This window comes from Budorcas taxicolor, chromosome 12, assembly GCF_023091745.1.
Source record: "Budorcas taxicolor isolate Tak-1 chromosome 12, Takin1.1, whole genome shotgun sequence".
In the NCBI taxonomy this organism is placed as follows: Eukaryota; Metazoa; Chordata; class Mammalia; order Artiodactyla; family Bovidae; genus Budorcas; species Budorcas taxicolor.
The window spans coordinates 10,893,439-10,917,787 of NC_068921.1; the positions used below are offsets into that span (position 1 = coordinate 10,893,439).

Genomic DNA, 24,349 nt, shown 5'->3' on the forward strand with positions numbered 1-24,349 from the left:
ACGAGTGAAAAAACACAAAAGACAACACTTTTTCAAATCACATTTAAATCATTTATTAAAAAGGGCAGAGTACAGCATTTAAGAAGCCAGTCCTATCAACGAGAACTTCTGAACATCAAATGGAAATAGTCCAAGACCAGATGATAAAGGCATTCAAAAGCACAGAAGCACACATACCTGCAAGGTTTTCAGATTGCACTGATGTTCTACAAACCTTTGATGGTTTTTATTTTCACATTTCTTTCTCAAAACAAAAAATGTCATTTTCTTACAAGTTTCAGGCTTCAAGACAAAAATTGCATTAAGCCATTGATATGACTTAATACAAGTCTAACATATGCTTTCAGGGCTTTATAATAGGCTATCATTTTATCACTGCCATTTGCTTTCCTTGTGGTCTTAGCGTTGTGAAAGTAAAAGTTTATGATGAGATAAAAGAAAATTAGTTTTGCTTATCATCTTATATTCATTCCATAAAAAAATAGTTTTGTTTTTTTTTTTAAGTAGGGGGTTGGGAGAGGGTGAGAGGAATTGGTGTTTGAGTCCAGTTCTAATCTTCTGAGCTGCCTTTGGAATGAAGTTATGAGGCAGGAGTCTTCTACTGACCCTTATGAAGGTGTCCAACAGGAGAAAAAAAAGCACAAGCGCCTCCTCTGTAGATTCATCTGGGACTGGTTAGACAATTTAATGTCGAAAAAGGATTTTCTCTGGAAAACTCATAGCATTTCATAGATATAACACAAGCACGCTAAATGTACTTATCTGCTACATACCAAACATCATGCCAGGCACTACTAAGAAAAACAAAGTTGAAGGTTTGGACCCTCAAGGAGCTTCAGAAATTAATCTCCCTGTTAAGCCCCAGATTTCTTGCAAGTATGGAAGAATCATCCAGGTTATATGAGAACTGGCCCTTGAACCCTCTTTTGTACAAAGAATCTCCAAAAGCCATACAAAGTTCTCCTTATGCCCCTTAATTTTCAGATGTGACCTCATCAAAGGCTTCCTTAGAACCATAATGCCCAAGACCTCAGACAATTCCAGATTATTTCAGTCTGAGAAATGCATCCCAGGAAGCAGATGGCTTCCAAGAGAGCTCATCCAATAAGGCAATGCCCTGAATCTCTAGCATGGAAGAACCCAACTCCCAAATAGTACAACTAAGCACATATACTTTTGGATCTTGAGCCCTGCCCCATCTCTCCACCCCACTCCCAGCCCCTAAATAAGGGGAGAAGACATATTTTTTCAGTAAAAATTTGATTTCCCTCCACCCTAACACGTGAATGTTTACTGGGGTATCTGCTGGAAGACAAGATCATAATTCAGAAGGTAACCATCATTATAGACGAAAAGTTTCTGCTCAAAAGGGTGATAGTTAATACTTTGCACATTCTCCTGCATCTTCTGCATTATGATGTTAAGTCTGCCCTCTTGCCCTGTGTTTGTGTCATAGTAGTAGAAAATTTCTTCTATTCTGGTGTTCAGAGTGCGAGTGGCATATAGAACCCCACACACCATGAACGTGTTAGTAACAGATGGTTTATACTGCTTGGTATGCCAAGTGTTTAGCACCGCAAGTGTGGTGTCATTGAGTTTACTAATCACGATGTTACCAGTGCTGGCTTCAGTTGCATAAATCACCCACAATCCATTCTCATCCACAGCAAAGTCCATATCTTGCCAACCAACATTAGCATATGAAAAGCGGTTATTATAGGCAGCATTAGGGAGAGCTTGGGACAAAACAACTCTGTTGGTGGTCAGGTTAATTTTGGCCATATTCCGGGTGTTGTACCAATTGACATACATGTTGTTCTTATAAACTACTGTACCACTGCCTTGGCCATAGGTAATTTGATTCTGTCGGGCATTTGTATACAACAGCAAATCATCCTTTGTATTGTAGAGTCTATAATATTGCAAAGTTCTCCCATTTGTATTCAAAGGTGCCACCCAGTACACTCCATTGCCTGGATGCTGGGGAGAGTAATCCAGACCCCAGGCACCATACTTATAGCTAAACCCTAGCCAGTTGAGCTGAACTACAGCTGGTTTGCTGACATTCACCACACCGCCGTGTGCACAGCTCCCTAGAGGAACAAAACAAATAAAAGGACATTCTTAGAGAAAATGCATGACAAGATACAAACAGTTTAACATTCTAAGAACAAAAGGAATCCATAAACATTTTTCTTGTCAACACCATGGTTCTGATGGAGAAAAGGCAAAAGCTACCCTTGGCCTTGGTCTCAATGCAAACATGTTACCAGTTCTAGAGAGAACTGTCTCCTATTGACATGGATGGGCCTTCAATCTGGAAAATGGGTATAGTGGAACTGTGAACAACCATTTTAAATAGTTTAAAAAAGGAAGACTTGGTGAATTTAATGTATTTTCTTCTATGAAATGCATTTCAGCAATATTATTTTATTTCATTTTCCTTATAGAGAAATCAAGAAAGCAAGACCACAGGAGAACGCCTTCCTATTGCGATACAGCCGTACTCACAGTGGTGCTCTTCACCAGGGCTGGGAGAACTGGGATGAAGATGTCGATCCTGGGCAAGTCTTTCTTCCCTTCCCTTCCCTCTGCCCTTCCCTGGGGCTCCAAGGGCATGTCCACACCAGGTACCAATGCTGCCCATGTTACCCTCAGGAGAGGAAGTTTCTACTGTGGCATTTTAAAGATACAGAAAGATGGTCCTTGTCCATCCCAAACTCCCTAACTATCCCTTCTCCCCAACAATGATTAGTTTGTTATCTAAGTCTGTGAGTCTCTGTTTTATAACAAGTTATCTGTATCATTTCTTTCTTACATTCCATATATAAGGCATGCCATATAATATTTCTCCTTCTCTGTCTGACTTACTTGACTCAGTATGACAAGGTACACTGCTATATTTAAAGTGGATAACCAGCAAGGACCTACTGAATAGCACATGGAAGTCTGTTCAGTGTTATGTGGCAGCCTGGATGGGAGGGGACTTTGGGGGAAAAATGGATACATGTGTCTGTATGGCTGAGTCCCTTCACTGTTCGCCTGAAACTATCACAACGTTGTGAATTGGCTCAGTACAAAATTAAAAATGTTTAAAAAGAAAGAAAAGAAAGATGGCCCTCGATGGACCTCTAAGAGGCCCTCTAATGGTGCGATTTCAGCTTTGAAAAGTCATGGAAGGTATTTTAGGGTAGCATTGCCTGTTCTGTGCCCAAAGCGTAGATGACGTGGGGACCATCTCGCTGCAGTTACAAGGTGGGCCTTGTGGCTCACAAGCCATAGCCTGCTGTGCCGCAGAATGACAGGCCGGCACGTCATCATTCCCAGTCTGACGCCGTCATTGTCACAATGTGTACAATCAAGTGGGACCAGACTCACCGGTCCACTGAATCTACATTCCCTGAAACACCCGGGTGAATGACTCCGGCTGGGCCTTTTGGCCCTTTGCAGAGTCCTCCCTCTGAAATGCCTGCCAACCCAGACATTTATGAGCTATAAAAAAAATAGAATAAAAATCCTCCAGTATTTTTATAATAGCTATCTAAAGATTTGAACAGACAGTTTCTGGAATCTTAATAAATACCCTTAAAAAGCTGGCCAGAAATTTTATTGGAATTACAGAGGAAAGTCAACTCTAAGTACATTAGAGGTCATTTTCCCTCATCCTGCTGCCTAGAGCAGAGCAGGTGAGGAAGGAGGGGACAGAACTTGGCTGTAAATGTGTCGAGGGACTCAGGGAGCCACGAGGGCATATGAGGTGAGCTCAGGCCAGAATCAGAGCTCCAGAGAACTGCCCGATATTAACACTGCGGGGAGCAAGGGGGTGCAAAGCATTCGCCTCTGAGTCTCTGCCTCTGATGGCTACAGAAAGACCCATTTCTTTCCTTATTAAATGCCTCTCCTCTCACCCCTCCTCATTCAAGGACTGTTCAGAGGTGAAACCATTACTAGAAATCCTGCTTTTATTTTTCCAATCTGCTGGGGCTTTTTGGTCCCGGAATTAAATATGTGCTCCTTAAATGCTCTCATAAATCCGCAGTTGGTGGGAAAGCCAGCCAACCATACAACAGGTAGAGAAATGAAACTGCTCTGTACCCAACCTCAAATAATTTTGCATATCATTAAGCAGAACACAGTCGTGGGTTTATTTTAATAATGCATGCACCATTTCATAAATAAAAAAGCAACACATGTTCAGCCAAGAGACTGCTCTTCACTAAAGAAATAATAAATAAAATTATAAAGTATTATTTCCTCTTCTAAAAGTGATCTCTCAGATGAATGCTTGTTTGCTTTTGTTTATGAAACAATGCATGAATTATTAAAATAAAGTTAGTGGTGTGTTCAGTTTAATGATAACAAAAACTGTTTGAGTTTCCATATGCTACTAACCAGATATTCTAGTTAAAATATCTTCCTGAGAACTTATTTATTCAACGACATTTCACCCTGAGGAAATGAAAGAAAGTCTTTTTTCTTGCAGGTTAGAAGACTTAGGCATTGTTTGCTTAATTGAATCTTGCCCTCCTGGAAAAGAAATATCCCAAACCAACAGCAACAAAATATTTAAGGAAAACTTATGTGCTATAACATAGTCAAACATTTTATCATGGGATTAAAGATAATAAACTGTTCTGTCCTAGAGGGAGAAATCCTTAGATATGAAGGGTCCAAAATAAACTTCCCTTAAAAATTACTACTACTACTACTAATAGTAACATTTAGTATTTTACAAGTTGACCAAGAGATTAAAATTGTACCTCTTATAAAAATTCAAAAAGACACATGTACCCCAGTGTTCACTGCAGCATTAATTACAATATCTGAACATGGAAGCCAACTAAATGTCCGTCAACAGATAAATGGATGAAGATTTGGTATGTATATACGATGGAATTTTACTCAGCCATAAAAAGGAAAGATTGGGTCATTTATAGAGATGTGAATGGACCTAGAGTCTGTCATACAGAGTGAAGTAAGTCAGAAAGAGAAAAACAAATATTGCATATCAACACATATGTGCGGAACCTAAAAAAAAAAGAATGGTACAGAGGAACCTATCTGCAGGGCAGGAATAGAGATGCAGATACAGAAAACGGGTGTGTGGACACGGGGACAGAGGGAGGGTGAGACGAATTGGGAGATTGCGCTTGACATATATCCATGACCGTGTGTAAGCTAGATAGCCAGGGCGGACCTGCTGCACAGCACCGGGAGCTCAGCTTTGTGCTCTGCGACACCTGGAGAGGCAGGGTGGGGTGGGGGTGGCAGAGAGGGCCAAAAGGGAGGGGCTGTCTGTGGACACAGAGCTGATTCCCTTCTTTGCACAGAGGAAACTCATGCAACACTGTAAAGCAATTATACTCCAATTAAAAAATAAGATTGCACCTGATATGAAATTTGAATCTCTTTTCCTCACCCCACCATCGTTCCTAAGCACTCTCATGTCCTTTCTGTTATCCTCCCTTTATCCTCTAACTCTTTTGGACCGTTTTTATGGCCCTGGCTCCCAACAAAGAAAGAGGAAGTAAGGCAAGAACAAAGTACTGTTGTCAATGCTACCGATGTGGCCACAACAGTGACAGCCCAGTGGCAAGGCTACAGCAGGCTTCCTCAACTCACGGCTGCAAACTGTCCTAGAAACAAGGATGAAAGTGACAGGCAGCCTGGTGCCCACTGCCAGCGCAGAGCCTTGCATCCCCATCTCATCTAGCCCAGCGAGAGACCCCATCCCCTACCCTGTCTACACTCAGCCTCTCCCTACCCTGCCTTATCGCATACCCCTTCCCAGCCCCTTCCTGCATCTCAAGGACTTGAGATACCCCATGCCTTTCCTTCTTTATCCCAAATTTTTCCTGCCACTGGAACAACAACCCACTGCCCAACCAAGACCCAAGGGTTGTGAAAGATCAACGAATCCTTTTGCATTTTCTGATGGAAGAGGACACGCCACGGAACTGAGAACAAAAGTACCCTTTCAGCTACTCCACAAGCACGAAAGCCAAGATAATTTGGTGTTAATCAGGTTAGTGAGCTGTTGGAACTTTCTTATCACCCCAGGAATCACAGGTGCAACCTTTCTCTCCATTTGAGCATCTGTGGAAGGCAGCCTGGTACAGTGAAAACATTGCCAGACAGGTTCCAGTTCCAATCCTGCTCCAGCACTAGTGAGCTGAGCATCGTTAAATGGCTTGCCTAACCTTCTGAGTGTCTGCTTCCTTGTGTTAGAAGAAAAAATAATAATACCTACTCTGTAAAATAATACTCTGTAACCCTACTCTGTAGGTATTATAATACCTACTCTGTAGAATGGTTAAGAGTACAGAAGACAGGTACATTTAACTCAATAAATGATCAGCATTATAATCATATCATGTTACAACTGAAGGTTTACATTAAATAGTGGTTTCTGGAGGTTTATGGACCCATCCTGGTAGCCAAGTACCCAGAACAGTACCAACCACACAGTGGCTCTAAATTATGGAATGAAAAGCTGTTTAGACATCCCAAACTCACCTTTGTTGTCATGGTTATCATTTTAATCGCTAAGTTGTGTCCTTAGCTTTAATTATAAAAACACTAGCTCTTTACCCGAGAACATATCTGAATGCTTCCAAGAGCCTGGTAATTACTGCACAGATTATAATGCAAGGAACTCGCCATACCAGATAGCCTTCTTTGGCAAGCTCTTCTTCATCATGGAAGTTATTAGACACTGCCATGGTATTCTGAAAATATCCTGGGAGGCCACAAGGTAAAACTTTAAAATACTCTAACTTGACTTTTTTTCTTTTTAAGTCTCATGGTTAGCAGCACTTTTAAAAAAAAAAAAACTAAAGATTATATACCAGCAGAGGAAACATGGGGCTTCCCCAATGCCTCAGTGGGTAAAGAATCTGCCTGCAATGCAGGAGCTGCAGGAGCTGCGGGTTCAATCCCTGGGTCAAGAAGATCCCCTGGAAGAGGAAACAGCAAACCCCTCCAGTATCCGTGCCTGGAAAAATCCCATGGATGGAGGAGCCTGGTGGGCTACAGTCCATGGGGTCACAAAGAGTCGGACACGACTGAGCACACTCAACAGGAGGGAATTTAATCTTGGATCCACCAATGCTCCCTCTCACCTGGGCAACTGAACTTGGAGCAAAGATGAGAATACAATTAACTTGTGAGACTCAGGCAATCAAAATGGTGATAATCATAAAATAATTAAGATGAAATTGACTCTGAATTGTTGGATGTATGCTCCCCAACGCTCAGCTCTTCCCTCAGCTTGGGATTTTGGCCAGTCAGCCTACATCTTTCGTGGGTCATTTACTGTGCACCTACTATGTGCCAGCACAGAGCCTTGCGCCTCCACCTATAACAGTAACGATCCTAGGCATTCACATCCCATTTTCCTATCTACAGTCCTTTAGATCCAGGGAGAAGAACAGAGAGAAACCCAAGTTGGTTGTTTTTAGGGAAAACAGTTAACCAGCATCAGGCCAGTTATCTTAGGTTAGGAAGTTCTATGAAATGAAGCAGAAAAGGATGCCATTTGTGGCATAAAGCATCTATAAAGCACATTTTATCGAACCCTAATGCTATGTACTGGTTCCCAGATCAAGCTGACCACGGGGGTAGCAAACGGCAGCTGCCTGCAGGGGCCAAGACAGCGCAGAATTACTTTATAGCTGAAACTTGCAGCGAGTCTTTCTTTCTTTCTTTTTTATTCTCTGCAACTCTGCAGTGAAGAAAAGCAAACAGGCCAGATTTTAAAGTCCCATAATAGTGAGTAACTTTAATTAAAGTCTCCACAGGCTCACAACGCCGTGGTGCCTGGGGATTTTCCAATCCTGCATTATCAACCAGTCCAAATAGAAAGAGAGCGAGTGAAAGAAATTGATTTCAAAACATGACAAAAAGTCAGTTTAATATAAACATCATAAATATAATATGAACAGAGCTGGAGGAGGGCCAAGCGGCCTGGCAGGGATCCAGCTGCAACCAAGGTTGTGGGAAAGTGAGAGGGAGTCTGCGTCCAATTTGTTTAAACAACACGGCTGGGCTGGGCTGGCTCACAAAGGCCTAAGTGTCGAGGACTGGGAGAAAGTTCTAGGGAAAAAAAAGCTAACGAAAATAGGAAAACAGACTGACCGTTTTCTTTCTTAGATCCTAAGCAGTGTGCTTTCTCCCCCATCACTGGCCTTCAGGTGCTGACGCCTGAGGTCCCCAGGTGATAGGCAGGAAGGGGTCTGGCACCTCAGCGTCAGCTCCATCTCCTGCGGCCTGCGTGATCCCAGGAAAAGCTGCACCCTCCCCACCACGCCCCATCCTCTGAGACATGGCAGCCCCGAACCTTCTTTCCTGCCCGAAGCTGTCTTCATTCCAAGGGATGCATAGAAAACTGCCAGGAAAGTTATTCCATGAGGACAGTTTGCTGAGGTTTAAAAAGAGACAGGGGACTTCCCTGGTGGTCCAGTGGTTAAAAATCCAGCTGCCAAGACAGGGAACGGGGGCTTGATCCCACATGGCACCAGGCAACGAAGCCTGCGGGCTGCAGTCACTAAAGCCTGTGCACCTGGAGCCCGTTCTCTGCCCCCGGAGAAGCCAGGGCGATCAGAAGCCGGCGCATGGCAGCTAGAGTGGGCCCCGACCACCGTGGCCACGGAAAGGCTCGCCCAGCAGCGAAGAGCCGGTGCAGCCAAAAATAATACATAAACAAGCGAATGAAAATCAAAATATAAAAAGAGAGGAAGAAGGGGGAAAGGAAGGGGCGGATGAAGGGAGGAAAGACACGCTCAGGTGGTATCGAGAGGGGGTCACTGTTTGACTCCTGCCCTCGGGGAGCCCTTCGTGGCCCCGCAGACCAAGCTCTCGTTTCCTAGCCTAGTTTATTACAGAGGACAAGACCTCCTCTGCGGGTCATACTGTGACAGAGCCTCAACCGCAGAGGAAGGAAAGATAGGCCTCTGAACGGCACCAAGAGGATTATACCAATAGCAGTATTTGATTAAAGCCTTAAAGAAATCCGTGACGGTGACATGGACCCAGAAATGCATGGCCTGAGAGGAAGCAGCTTGTGACAATCGGAGTGAATGAGAATCGCAAGAGCTGTATGATTTGATGAACGGATACCATCCCCATTAAGGCTGAGATGCTCAGGACTTGCAGAGAGAGCTTCTCTGTGACCCCGGCTCCAGGGCTGGCCGCTACGGCTTTAGTTCAAGGGAGGGATGTGCTGAAAGGCACAGGGATCAAGCTCTGCTTTTGTCTGCAGCAAGGTGTTCACTTTAATTATCCGCATTAATGCAATAACAATCGCCAGTGCATAAATGTCAGTCACAGAGCTGTGAGCTTCTCAAAAATTGTTTTGTGAATCGTCACTGCAACCCTGCAAGGTACCTAGTACTGTTCTTCCATTTTACCAACGAGGAGATGAAGGGTATTTTTGCCGTGGCTATGTAGCTGGGAAGCTCAGGCCTTTGGCATCCCAATGCTGAGCTCCTGATCCCTACACTCCACCACCCCATTCAAGAAGGCAGTTCAGTTACAGGCAAGCGTCTCTAGGCTACACCTAACCCCCTTCAAGGATGGTTCCTGAGAGAAGGACACACCATTCCTACCCTCCAAGAACTCACAGTCTAAGGAAGACGGCACTGCACATGTAGGTCCAGTTTATGCTTAGTCGTGTCTGACTGTTTACAACTCTTTGGGCCGTAGCCTGCCAGGCTCCTCTATTCATAAAATATTTCAGGCAAGAAAACTGGAGTGAGTTGCCACTTCCTCCTCTAGGGCATCTTTCTGACCCAGGGATCAAACCTACATCTCCTGCGTTGCAGGCTGATTCTTGACCCATTAAGCCATTGGGCCATCCATTACATCTTCACTGAACCCTAGGACATGCTACATAGCATGTGCATTTAATGGGAGCAGGAAGGAGAAATAAAGAGGTGGAAGAAGAGAGGGAAGTTGGGGGAGATGGAAAAGAGGCAAGGAGGATTCTAGGCACGACCCAGCTCGTCAGATAAATGGGCCAACCAGCCCTTGGAATCCCCAAGACAATGATGCCATGCAGACTGCAGACGCTTTCACCTGGCCCCCACTAACCAGTCCATCACCACAGAGACGTTCTCCCTGTTAGCAAATGCAAAAAGGTTATGTGCAACTTGTGGATTTTGTTTTAAATCGACTCATCATCTGCACTTCTCTGTGCCCCCCAGAATGTGATTGTGCGTAGAACGGGTAGGTGAGATTTAAAAGCACAGGAGAATAAACTCAGAGCTGCAAAAATCCCATCCTCCCTTCACCTCCACCATTCCAGAGCCTTTCGCCACCCCAGCTTCAGCTCCTCCAGAGCCTAGGAAAGACGGCGCACCCTTACCTGGCGCAGGGGGCGGGGGCGGATTTTCTTCCTTAGAGGCCTCCTCGCATTCCTTGAGCCTGTTCTTCAGAGCCAGGATTTGTCGGCGAATGGCAAGGACATTGTTTTTGTCCAGCGTCTCAAGCTGCCCTACCAGGATGGTCATATTCCTGATCTAAGGAAATCAAAATTCAGAGTGATTTTCTGTTATCGCGCAACTTCTTTCATAAACATTCCAGGGCTGAATTTGTCAGTTAGGGAAAGGTTGCAGGAGAATACACCTGAGATGCTTCTGAACGGTTTCATTTGGAAGAATACATTTCATGGTTTAGCGTGAATGCCTGTCGGATCGCAAGCCACTGTGTGTGACAAGAAGAAAATGGCAAAGATTTTAAAAGCTGTAATGACGGAGGACAGGTTCCATCGAAGCATCCCCAAATGTCCATTAAAGTTCATCGCTGACAACCTTCCTCTGTAAACTCGTGTTTACTCATGCCATATTATAATTACGTTCCTAATGAATGGTAAGGGCCAGAGAAAGCCTGAATCCTAAAACACAGAACTGGAATTCTCAATGATAGTCCATGTCATGACTATGCTAGGAAACTCCTCATTGATATAAATTATCCAAGCCTAACATTAATGGAATGGCCTTTATTCACAGAGCTTAAAAGCCTTCAGAAGAACGTACTTACAAGAAACTCCTTTAAAGAGACTTGCCAGTATGTGGAGAAATGTTCCAAGAGGGATTAAAGATTATATGCTCATTGGAAAGGGGAAAGAGACCTAGCCCATCCAAAATCAGGTAAATCATGACTTTCAAGTCCCATGAGGATAAACCCAGAATGAAGAAGACCCCCTGATCTAGCTTGGCCTTGGAGTTGTTCACACTTATACATCATCTTTTTTCTAGAGATATTGAAAGTCATTTGGCTCTGGAGTGGGACTCTGACCATAGCTACTCCTCAGTTAGTATGTTCCCCATGTGTGTAATTTGCTATTCAAAGCCAGGCATCCATCTCAAGTGGAACACAGGACGTGCCAGATGGTCATGAACAAGTATAGAATGAGACATCAGAAGAGAAAGATTCCTCTCCAGATCCTAGCACTTGCTCAGCAAAGAGTGGAAGTGTTAGTCACTCAGCCGTGTCCAATTCTTTGCAACCCCATGGCCTGTAGCCCGCCAGGCTCCTCTGTCCGTGAGATTCTCCAGGCAAGAATACTGGAGTGGGAAGCCATTCCCTTCTCCAGGGGATCTGCCCAACCCAAGGATCGAACCTGGGTCCCCTGCTTTGCAGGCAGATTCTTTACTGTCTGGGTCACCGGAGAAAGAGCCTTTGTCACTAATACGCAAGCAGTGATTTCCTACCTCCACTTCCAGCTGGTCAATGATCACCGTGCTTCCGGCAAAGCCGACCTTCAGCTGCTTGACCAGCTTCTCCATCTCCTTCACTTCCATCTTGATCAGCTCAAAGTCCAGCTCAGTGTAAGAAATGGGATCTTCCTCCATGATCGATACTCGGACAGTTAGGTTTAAGAGTTTCTCTTCATACTTGCTGATTAATTGGACATACTCCTTTACCTGAAGGGCAAACAGCTCACGTCAGTTCTCAGGGGGATGTCACGCAGCCTTCCTCCACTACCAACTCCTCAGGGACTATTTGCTCGCAGTCAATCTTTCTGAAGTACAGCCAAGTATCAAAAATAAATTTAACTAGATATTTTAAAAAATCAATCCAAGTACAAACTAAAAAGAATTCATTGTTATGATGGGGAAGGAGGTGACTTTTACACTTGCCTAAACTAAAAATAATTGTGATTCAGATCATCATTCGCAACTACGGTTTAATCTCCACTTTAATATTTGAGAAGATATTCTCTCTCCAAACTACAGTGGTTTGAATCAGGCTTTGGCCCGTCCTCTTCCACTCAACACACATGCTCTAAATCAGGGTTTCTCAACCTCAGCACTATTGACATTTGGGGCTAGATCATTCTCTCTTGTGTATTGTAGGACATTTAACAGCATCCCTAGCCTCTAAGTGCAAACAGCGCCCACCCACCCACCCCCAGCTGTGACAACCAAAAATGTCGCAGACATTGCTAAATGTTCCCCAGGTGCAAAACCACCCCACCTGCAACCACCCCCCTCCTTCCATTTAGAACCACTGCTTTAAATGGAATTTATTTTCTAGAAGAGAGAGACATGCTCTCAGAAGAATTCCCGCTTTGATTACCATATGCAATGAGTTTTGAATCCCTCTGCCTTCTACAGAGTACCATAAAGACTCAGCCTACAAAGTATGGTTTTCTCTGGAGTGTCTAGGAGTGGGATTTGCTGGATCACATGGGAGCTCTTTCTTTTACTTTTTTAAGGAATCTCCATACTGTTTTCCATAGTGGTGGTACCAGTTTGCATTTCCACCAGCAGTGTAGGAGGTTTCCTTCTTCTCCACACCCTGTGCAGCATTTATTATTTGTAGACTTTTTGATGATGGCCATTCTGGCAGATGTGAGGTGATGCCTCCTTGTAGCTTTGATATGCGTTTCTCTAATAATTAGTGAAGTTGTCATCTTTTCGTGCGCTTTTTTTGTCATCTGTATGTCTTTGGAGAAATGTCTATTTAGTAACCAACAAGGACCTACCATATAACACAGAAAACTATACTCAGTTTGAAATAACCTGAAAGGGGAAGGAATCTGAAAACAACAGATACATATGTATGTGTAACTGAATCACTTTGCTGTGCACTTGAAACTAACACAACACTGTAAATCAACTACACTTCAATTTTAAAAAAGAGACCTAACTTACTCCTCAATATGTGAGATATGTGCTATTATAAAGTACCCATTTCATTAACTGCATCCACATATTTATTCCAAGTTTTTTCCAAGAACTGATTATTGCAATCAGACCTTTAAATTACACATTTGTTGCATATATTTGAATGTCTGATCATTAAGCTAAAATACTTCCAAAAATTCCCTTGGTGGCTTAGTGTATAATTGGAATCTCCAAATGGATATTTCAATAAACACAGTTGGTGGTTCTTTCAGTATCTGATCTCTAAAAGAAATGCCATGGCTTTTTTTAAGGACCTGCTCATTAAAAGTTGCCAGTTTTTACAGTCTTTTAAAAATTTGAAGAGAAGTGATGCTTTTCCCTCCAAACTGTGCTAATGTCAAGTAGCTGATCCACAGGGCCTGGATGAAGTCAGAGCCAGATGTCAGCTTCTAATCCTTCTAATACCAAAGGCAGCCCTAACTTCTGTCATTTTAGCCCTTCCACTTAACCCCACTGTACAAATTAGAGTAGACTCATAGGCCACAGACCTAAAGGCCTAGGGCTGCAGGCAAAGAGGATTTTAATTAAAGTTGAAAACACAGCCCTTGGCACTGCTAGTATATCTCCTCGGGCAATGGATGCTCATTGCCATCAGAAGAGGCTGATAAGGCTGGTGACATTTCGGTGGATAAGGAGGTTAAAAAAAAAATATATATATATATATATATACACCTAATAAGTTTCACTCAAAAGCACAAACTCAGACATAAGGTAGCCAGGTTTCAACTTCTCGAAAAATTAGGCATAAGATTTTTGGCTGTGAGAAAAACAATAATAATAATGAAGTGCCAACCCATGGCAGAAATGGGAGTTCGCAAAATGAATATTCTTGTTGGCATTTGGCCTTGCCAGCTCTTGGAACAAATGAAACACCCTCAGCTTTCCTGGAACATTTTGGTGGCATATCACAGCTGTTGTTCTATAAAAATGAGTGATTCAACTGTCATTTCTGCTAAATGAAATGTGGCTCTCCCAAATTCGTCCTGCACACCAAGGCCGATCCTGACAATTGTTGCCTCAGAGTGCATGCGGTGGGCCTGCCTTGCTTCTGCCACAGAGTGGAGGGTCTCGAAAGGTCTGTTTGGGGAAAATCTTGAGGTTCTCTCAACTAACATTCCAAGAATAGCTCCAGGATGTTCAGGAAAATTGGAATCATCCACAGAGTTACAGAAGGTAGAGGAGAATTTGAGAATGGGCCAGAAGGACTTCATGGTGTGCACTGTAATCATTTAAAGAGATTGTAAGTCTGAACCCTTCGCATGTACGGATCTCTAGTGTTGAGAGGGAACGGACAATTCTGGAAACATCCCAGCTCTCTCTGGAAGGTGCAGCCTCAGCAAAGGCAGCCCAGCTTGCCCAGGGTCATCTACCCCTAAGGGGACACCTCCCTGTGTCAACATTGTTATTGCAGAGCTCCCCATCACTACAAATTTGATGACTCATCTATGCTTGCCTTCAAACCCTCAGCCCTTCATACAGAGCTTTTCATTCTCTTATTTGTTACACACATATCATTGCTGGATTCTCAGGATCAGACTCTACAGAACAACAACCATTGGCGGCTGGCTATTGTTCTCTACATCGTGGTCTTGCAATAGGTAAGAATGCAGCTCAACTGGCTTTTAGACTAAAGAATTAATCTGGCTCACGTTTCTGCCAATTCCTCAAAACCTGTGATCATCACCATAGCCAGATTATTCAAAACAAGTAAATGCACTTTGCCACATACTGTCATTTTAATATGTTTTTGACAACAAGATTAATTGATCGTGAATTGATCATCAAGACATATGAAGCACTGTGGAGCGAGACCCACCTAAGCACAAATCAGGCTGCTGTACTTCATGGGCAAATCACTTAATTTCTCCAAGCCTCCATTTCCTCCTATAAACTGGGGATAATGGTATCACATTTATACAATGATTGCAAACACTAGAGATAATGTATATTAAGTGCCTGGTATAGTGGGTGCCCTATAAATTACAGCAATTATTAGACAGACAGTGATTTAAGGCTTTTTTTTTCAATCTGACCTTTTAATTTATTATATTTCACTGCACAAAACATCGCTCAATCGATGTTGTTTGTTTATGGGTTGCCTAAATGTCTCCCCGGCTGCCTCAACCCTCTCATGCATGAGGGACTATTAGCAAAAGTGTCATATTAAATAACTTGCCCCGAAGACCGTACCCTCTCGAGAAAAAATATCCTGAGCCGCCTTGTGTGCTGTCTCCTTCCGAAGTACAGTCACAAGGGGATATCTCAGAAACCACAGCAAAGTACCAAATGCTTTCAGCATCTTATGTGGGGGCCATCCCTGTCTTCCTCATGTCCTGATAGATAATGAATCAATGTCTGGCAGTCTAAATCCTTTTCTACCGGCCTGCTCGAATGGGCATTCCCCCAGGCCTCCAGACCAACAGGGATTTCCAAGGCAACTAAGAACAGCTATAATAATTCACCTGGAACTCAAAAGCCCTCAGCTGAAGAGATAACTTTGGATGGAAAGCATTATTGACCTGCTGCACCTCTTCTTGTGTGTGCTGTGCTTAGTTGCTCAGTCATGTCCAACTCCTGACCTCATGAACTGTAGCCCGCCAGGCTCCTCTGTCCATGGGATTCTCCAGGACAGAATACTGGAGCGGGTTGCCCTTTCCTCCTCCAGGGGATCTTCCTGACCCAGGGATCTTTGAATCTGTGTCTCTTGCATCTCCTGCATTGGCGGGGGCTGCTTTACCACTGAGCCTCCAGGAAAGCACGCGTCTCTTCTTAGAGGATGGTAACAGTGTGGCCGAGAGGGAAAACAAACGGACCGATTCCAAGACCCAGAGTCCTGATTTGGCTTAGCTGGCCAAGAGACCTTTACATTTATGCCTCTTTACCAGTATGAACCTCAGTTGACCCATCCCTACCATGGCGGAAAGAACACTGACCTACCTGCCTTAAAGGGTTTATTGAGTGTAGAGCCAGAAACATTCAGAAAAAGCACAGAGGGAAGTTGTTCATGTCACTGCTGTCATCCTTAGCTGGCACACCCTGAATCCATTATGTAAATCTCAGGGGCAGGTCAATTCCTTTCTTAGGCCTCAGTCGAGAATTTTTTTTTAGGACCAGCTCCTGACACTTCCAGAATTGAAAGTTCCTTCATCTACTCTATACTTCTTCCCCATCAATTATTAGCAAGGCTGATGCCTCCTGCCCCCCTCACAGGATTAGGATTATGCGTCCCAGGTTCACAAACCTTTCCCTGGAGCAGCCTGGGGTTTCAAACTGCCCTTCACATCCCTGCCAGCCAAGAAGACATGCAAATCAGTAGCTCCCACTATTTCAAAGCAAATGACTCTAACTGAAAAGATCCTTACCTAGGATTTTCCTCCACTTGTTATGTTTTTATGCATAACTTCTTATCTGTACTTGATTATGCTGGAATAAGACTATGAATATTAATGATTGGAATTTATAATTTAGTGCTGTGCCTTTTCTGCTGATTAATTCAAGGACATTTTATTTCCTAAGAAGCTGGTCTCCTGGAGTCGTCAAACACATTTTCCTGGACACTCATTTAAACTCAGAATATTTATCTACCAATTCAGGTTGAAAGCAGGGGCTCAGCCTCATTGGAATTTTTGTCTTAAAAGATAACTAGGCTGGATGTTGAGGTAGCGGAGCTGAAATTTCTTGGGAAAACTTATTTCGAATCTTGCAGGAAAGCCAGAGCCCCTTGTAAGTTAATGGAGTGGTATTATTAATAAATAATGTATCATGTGATGATAGCCTAGAGTGGACTTCACCTGTGCAGAAAGCAGGAGGCTTTCTATCTGATTTTGACTTGGCTAAAAAGGTTAAAGGGGTCAAAGCTGGAATGCCAAGTTCATTGTTCCAACCAGCTTGGAAGAGGGCTAATTCAGGGATATGATGTCCTCGGGCTGGAGGAAGCAGTAATCAGGGGTTCGGGAGGTTTCTACCAAGGCTGAGTGACCTGCTAGATTCAAATTCCCAGGGAAGTCTTCAATTTGGGGTTAATGCGAGATGCATCTGATATAATGTCCCTGCTGAGACAACAGAGGCTAACTCCAAGAAAGAGAGAGAGGCAGAGATGGAAGAGAGTGAACTGACGAAATAGGAGGAAGGGAGGAAAAGAAGGGAGAGCGAGGAAGGTGAGAGGGAGATTCGGGGGAGGGAAGGAGGAGAAAGAGGGGGAGAGACCACGCAAGAGAAGACCCAAACGAGTGAAAAACGATAACAAAATGAGAACGAAGAGGAAAGAAAGGCCTGAGGCAAGAGGGGAAATAATGGAATAGGAAGAGGATGAGAAAAACGCAAGGACAGGAAGACAGAACCTAAGGACAGAGGAGAGGAGAGAAAAGGCAAAGCTGGAAGGACACCAAAGAGGAAGACCAAAAGGAAGAAGAAACCACAGAACCAAATAAAGGTTTCAGGCTTGAAATTTACAGGCTTTCTTCCAGCTTCCTGGAAGGATATTGAAGAGAGTTTATCCTGTGTGGCGAATCATCTCCACCCGGTCTTTGTCCTGTGCGCTCACCCCTCCTGCTATGGGGAGCTCCATAGTTTACTGCGAAGCGAACGCTAAAGCGTCCATTAGATGCAAATGTGCTCCTTGATAGAGTGAAGAATGGCTGCTTACATAGTCCTGAAGAAAAGCCATGTGGTCTGTGCGGAACAAGATCTTGTTGGGAGAGGCAAAAAGAGTAAAATGCTTACTTTAGAAAGCTCTTTCTCGAACTTCTTGGAGATGGTCTGAGCTGTGATTTCCAGGCGTTCCACTCTCACCGCAGGAAAGGTGTTGTCCGGCAGGATAACAGAGCACTGGCAGACCCCACGGTCATCTCTGTTGCCAGTGAAGTTGGAAAATGACTGCGAATAAAAGTAAGTTCAACATCAGTGATAAGCTGGGCAATGAGCTTTCTGGCAAGGGGAGTGGCAGAAATTGACTTGTCCAAAGAGTGTTTCAGTTCAGTCGCTCAGTCATGTCCAACTCTTTGCAACCCCACCGACTGCAGCACGCCAGGCCTCCCTGTCCATCAACAACTCCCAGAGTTTACCCAAACTCCTGTCCATTGAGTCGGTGATGCCATCCAACCATCTCATCCTCTGTCGTCCCCTTCTCTTAGAGGCAAGCAAATGGAACCCAATACATAAATGAACGGAATCACAAAAACACCCAAAGCTGCCGCCATGTCTCACAGGCACAGCTCATTCAGCGGTCAGCCACCTCTCCACCTGTTAAGTAAACCTTATGGTTCACCTTTCCAGAAGAGTCTTAAAGGAAATTATTACTGTCCCCATGTAAGGAAAATGAGAGTCCTAAGATTGAATTTTAATTCTACCATTTACTGGATCTGAATTCTCTTCAAGTCTTGGTTTCCTCATCCGTCAAACAGAGAAAATCTACTTCACAGGGTTGTCCCCAAGAGGAACCAAGTAATGTAAACCAAGTCCCTGGTACATGGTAGGTGATCAATAAATGTCACTTCCTTTTCCTTCTGCTTACTCCTTTTCTTTCCTACACCTCTATGCCAGTCCCAATTCATTGCCTTCCAGAAGAATGAGGAAAACATCAAAGATATGGGTTACAGTGAAGTTGTACAGTGCAAATTCACATTCTCTCTTCACCTGGGAAAATATATAATTAATATCCTTCAAAATGGCAACAAACCAACCATTTGTCACAAACTGAACACTGTATGAGTCTGAAGGCTTTTTACAAATTTTTTAAAAGTTTTCCAGCTTACCACTTGCAGAAAAATCATTTTAAAATATTTGATGTTTCTTTAATATATTCAGGCTCACACTTTGGTGCCAATGCATATTTTAAAATGACAGGTTTGAAAGATCCTGTTTTTCTTTTGTCCCCTTTGAACTTCCCCAAGGGGATCCCAGCACAATTAACATTTTTTTTATTACTCCAATTGCTTTGCAGAGTAACTCTTGGCAGCCCACTGACTGTGCCTTTCAATGATCTTCTCTGACGGCAAGCCCAAAGCTCACCTGTACAACATCAGCCCGAAGGGTCTCTTTCCGACACTACCAAGGGCAAAGGGATGGTTTTCAGAATTTGAAGAGATGCAGGCTACACTTCTCAAAGTTTCAGAGGTCAGCTGGCTATTGATGAGGTTGTGTGCTCTGTGATTTAATGTCTACCAACTTCCCTAATTCCTAAACAAGCTGAACCTGGATGCTTGTATAATCAAAATCTAGTCCACCAGTGACCCCTGGACCAATTAATTCAGGCTTTTGAAGCTAAACTGCTTGTTTCGTGTGTGTGCACTAAATTACTTCAATCATGTCCGACTCTTTGTGACCCTATGGACCATAACCCACCAGGTTCCTCTGTCCGTGGGGATCTCCAGGCAAAAATACACGCCCTCCTCCAGGGGATCTTCCCGACCCAGGGATCAAACCCACATGTCTTATGTTTCCTGCAGTGGCAGGCATGTTCTTTAACACTAGCGCCACGTGGGAAGCCCACATTGCTTGTTATTTTAACCTAATTTCTTTTAAGATGAGCAAATTATATATATATATATATATATATATATATATATATATATATACATGAATGAGTGAAAGTCATTTAGTCATGTCCCTCTCTGCAACCCCATGGACTGTGGCCCACTAGGCTCCTCTGTCCGTGAAGTTCTCTAGGCAAGAATACTGGAACGGGTAGCCATTCCCTTCTCCAGGGTATCTTCCTGACCCAGGGATCGAACCCAGATCTCCCACATTGCATGCAGATTCTTCACCAGCTGAGCCACTAGGGAAGCCCAAGAATAAGGGAGTGGGTAGCTTATTCCTTCTCCAGCAGATCTTCCCTACCCAGGAATCAAACCAGGGTCTCCTACATTGCAGGCGGACCTCTTTACCAGCTGAGCTACCAGGGAAGACAAATATATATATTTATTTGTACCCCAAACACTGTATGGCATATTAATTCTTAACACTGGCCTCAACTTGTTTTGCCAGTCACACCCCACACCTGCAAACCTTGGGGAGTAAGAGGAAGGACAAGTGCTGGACACCGGGGCTGGGAGGAAGGGAAGGAAGGGTCTTTACCAGGGATGAATAAGGACTAGACAGGTCACACCAGGAGCCTGTTAGAGAGGCCAGCCTTCTTGGGAACCAGCTGTATCACTCGCATGGAAGGTAGAAAGCCTCCAGTTAAGGGTGCCAAAGTTTTTACAGGAGGAACCATATATCATAGACCTTTGAAGAATTAGCTTATTATAACAACTGTCTACCAAAAGAAAGGTCTTGCATTGCATTTTGACAAGGGGAGGTTAATTAGCTGCACAAGACAGGGTTAGGCCATTCTGAGAGTTCTTGGAAAAGCTCTGTCAACTCCCCAAACAGCAGAGGTCATCAAGCAGTTTCTAGACAATCCACTGAAACTACCAGCTCACAACTTTTCGTCCTGAAGTTCACCTGAAAGGCAGGCAGATAATTATGAGCACTGCTGACAGCCATTGCGCTGTCTTGTATTGAACATCTCTGTCCTGGCGCTGTGGACTCCCCAGCTCCCATCCTGTTTATCATCAGCCCAGGGTGCTCAGCTGACATCACAATGGCCCATAAGTTTGATCAGTGTTTCCCATTAGAGATATTTCTGTTCCTTGCATTCAGAGATGATGAAACTAATGGTGATGGGTCTCCCTCCCTGGCAGATGCTTAATCTCTATGTGAGTATAATGCGGGGGATGGACAGCAAAAATAAGTGCATGTGTCCCGTTGGCCTTTGGAAGGGTACGAGATCCACCCTGTGGACCCCACAGACACCTTACACTGATCAATTCTCACTCAAGCTGTGTTCAATTCACATTTACTGGCATCTACAATTTTCCAGGCTCTGACTAAAGGAGACAAATAAGACCCAATTCCTGCCCAGTGAATCAGGCCCACTGTCATTATGAAAGCCTTAGTGTCTTTCTTCTCAACAAGTCCCTCAGTCTGATGACAAAAGCACCTGGCTCGTGGTTCTGACTCTGCCTGCTGCTGCGTGGGGTGAAGCATGGAGCCTTACCTTGTCGGGCAAACGAGGGCCATGATAGCGCCCCCACCCCCACTTTGGAGGGTGCCATCTGAGGCATCTGAAGTGCCCTGAGCATGCCAGCAGAAAGTGAGGTGCACATTTGTGATTGCAGGCTGCAATTGGCTCTAATTAGCAGCCAAGTCTAAGTGCCTGTAAAGATTCAAGGCATAAAATAATGGTACTCAACATTTTCAAAGTACAGAAAATGATACGTTTGGAACTTGCTCAATGACAGTTATAAAGGGGTTTTCTACCACTTTCCAAAGAGCTCATCAAACTGACAGCCAGCTCTAGAAAACTGGATTTATAGTGGAAGTGACACCTAGCCTGCTCTAAAAAAAGAAGTTGGAGTCGCAATACTAACTCACCAGAGGCAGATAAGTAAACCAGGAAGGACATTAAAGCCTCTAAGTATAATTTAACTACCATTCGTTATCTACTTTTAAATATTTTATTTCCTTACCAAACAACAGACACTTTGGATTTCTCTGTTTGTTGACTTATATTTTCTTTTCTAGTATTTTAGGTGATCATCTTACCCAAAAGCTGGTTTCTAATTGGTGATCAAACTCTGACCTCATTTTTAAAGAAAATGCTAACTGGGTCTCGTTGTCCCCAGAAATCATTTAGTATCATGGAATAAAATGATGTGTCTTCTGGCTACAAAGAAGCAGGGTGCATATTCATGGTTCTCAAACCATTCTCTTTAAAATGAGCACTTCTCATCTATACTCTCTGAAAATGAAAGCTGCGTGGAGACAGACGGTGGAAAGCATGAGCAGCTAGGGGTTTCCCAGGTGGCTCAGTGGGTAAAGAATCTGCCTGCAACCCATGAGACACGGAGATATGGGTTCGATTCCTGGGTTGGGAAGATCCTCTGGAAGAGGGCATGGCAATCCAGTATTCTTCCCTGGAGAATACCATGGACAGAGCTACAGTCCACAGGTCACAGACAGTCAGACACAACTGAAGTGACTGAGCATATGAACAGCTAAGTTTGAGCTGTATCAGTGGCTGCTTTAGCGACTTTAAGCCAATAACATTATCTCACTAAGCCTCAGTTTTCACATCTCTATAATGGGACCATAAATTTTACTTACCTCTGTGGATTAAATAATATATATTATATACTTAATGTAGTTATGGCATTTATAAAAGTCATTCAGAGAACATTATTGCTGCCTTTTCTATCTGAGCCCTATGCAAACAATTTGATAACTGCCTTGAGGTTATCAAATGGTTTTCATTGCCTTGAGGTTCTGATGGTGAAATGGAAACAAACAAAAGCCTTTTCCTCCTCTTGTCCTATTGGCCCTTCCAGTCCAATGATCACATAAGCAGCCACCTGAAATGTGAGTAAAGATCATGGAAATACAGAGGACAGAAATCACACCTTAGCACAGAAAGCCTAGTTGTTACAGAGTAAGACTCCTACAGAAATATCCAGAGCTGATGTGGGCTGAGGTGGAGGATGCTTCCTGCGCCCAACCTCTCACCCCTCCAGGCCTCTTCCCACTTCCTCAAAAGAGATCCATCCCCTAAACTAAGGTCACTGTACGTCCCAGTGACATGGACCAGCTGCTGTGCTTATTCAGTTGTGTCCAACTCTTCATGATCCCATGGACTGTAGCCCACCAGGCTCCTCTGTCCATGGAATTCTCTCAGCAAGAATACTGGAGTGGGTTGCCATTTCCTCCTCCAGGGATCTTCCCAATCCAGGGATCGAACCCAGGTCTCCTGCGTCTTCTGAATTGAGGGTGGATTCTTTACCTGCTGAGCCATTGGACCAGACCCTTTCTAGCCCTTGCTTCCTTTTCATTTGTTTGTTGGTCTTGTTTTTTGCTCTTGCTATTGTCATTTTGAGCTGGAAATGACTCTTAAGATTCCTTACAAGAAAGATTGAAAAGCGTTAACACTCCTCCAGGGACATACCACGTGTAACAGCACTTTCCCAAAGACCAGGGTCCCCTCCTCCTACTCTGTCACCCATCTCCCTTGCAAACAAGGCTCAGAGTCACTTTCAAGGCTCCAACAGAAACATCGAGGGTCTCCGAGGGCAGCAAATCAACTAGACGAACTTTTCTGGAGCTTCTCCTGGCAGGGCTCATCCCGTTACCATTTGTATCTGGGTTAGAACCCAGGCAACTTCATTTTTTTAAGTCTCTCTCCACTCCGCCCCAATTCTAAAGTACAGTCAGGTTGGAGAACCTCTTGAAAGCTTAGATTTCTTTCTCTAAAGCCCCCAGCTGGAGAACCAAAATGCTGTCTCTCTTGCTAACAATTTAATTATTTTACCCGGGGTTTTAACTCATTTTCAAGGCACCTGCAGTTAACAAAGGGAGTCATAAATCTTTTAGAGTGTTCAGGACTACCCATCCGTGAAATTATATTCAGGTCTCCAAAAAGCCAAAGGAAGGGACAGAACGCAGTTCTTAGACTCTGGGGCCTCCTTACCTGGGACTTGGAGCTGGAGGTGGACCAGGCAGAGTCAGAGGGGTAGCTGGAGCTGAAGTTGGAGGTAGGGAAGGAGACAGGGGTGGGGAAGGAGGGGAAGGTGGTGGTGATCCCCCAAACACTCATGATAGCTGAGTGGAGGAGGCCCAGGATGACCAACAGGCAGGAGAAGCCTGGCTTCATCTTGTGCCCTAGGCTGAAGTCACTGAGTTTTGCGGGAGTCCCCGGGCTTCTTAAAGGACCCAGTGGGGATTTCCCCCCAGGCCCGTTTACAGGCAAAGAGGAAGCTTCCAGAGTACACATGACCACCCAGGAAGGTGAGGGCACCCAGGATCCTGAGTCATCTGCCCACCAGGTCCCGGGCCCCACTCTGCCAGCTGCCCTTAGATCTGAGTATCGCCTGCCAAATATTAACTCAAATGAGCTTGTTGAAGCCCAATATCTGGTTTCTGACTTGACACTTCCTTGAGATAGATGAGATGAAAGTAGTCTTTATGAATGAAACAGAGGTTGGGAGCGCCAGGAAAGAAAAGCAAATCTCAGCACTGTTCCCAGAAGCCACCTCTATTTGTCCCCTGAGCCTCCCCCAACATTGTCCTGAATGCCGCCTTCCATGGGCAGTAGGGGAACTCCATCTAGAGACCATGACTCTCCCCAG

General features: G+C 44.2%; 1 protein-coding gene across 1 annotated transcript; it reads right to left on the minus strand.

Annotated features, from left to right (window-relative positions):
* Nucleotides 1-1,290: 1,290 nt before the first annotated feature.
* On the minus strand, nt 1,291-23,874 carry OLFM4 (olfactomedin 4). The gene is made up of 5 exons (XM_052650350.1): nt 23,692-23,874; nt 17,913-18,065; nt 11,712-11,924; nt 10,364-10,517; nt 1,291-2,093 (listed from the first exon to the last, which is right to left on the minus strand). The coding sequence occupies exons 1-5, from the start codon at nt 23,872-23,874 to the stop codon at nt 1,291-1,293; spliced, it is 1,506 nt and encodes a 501-aa protein (XP_052506310.1).
* Nucleotides 23,875-24,349: the final 475 nt, after the last annotated feature.

What these genes read in the sequence shown, in the direction of transcription:
- OLFM4 (XM_052650350.1), bottom strand. Translation starts at nt 23,874, where the DNA reads ATGAAGCCAGGCTTCTCCTGCCTGTTGGTCATCCTGGGCCTCCTCCAC. An exon ending in TCGAGAAAGAGCTTTCTAAA is followed by an intron (nt 11,925 to 17,912) that starts GTAAGCATTTTA and finishes TTTGCCCTTCAG; the next exon opens with GTAAAGGAGTATGTCCAATT. An exon ending in GCCCCCGCCCCCTGCGCCAG is followed by an intron (nt 2,094 to 10,363) that starts GTAAGGGTGCGC and finishes TTGTTCCTCTAG; the next exon opens with GGAGCTGTGCACACGGCGGT.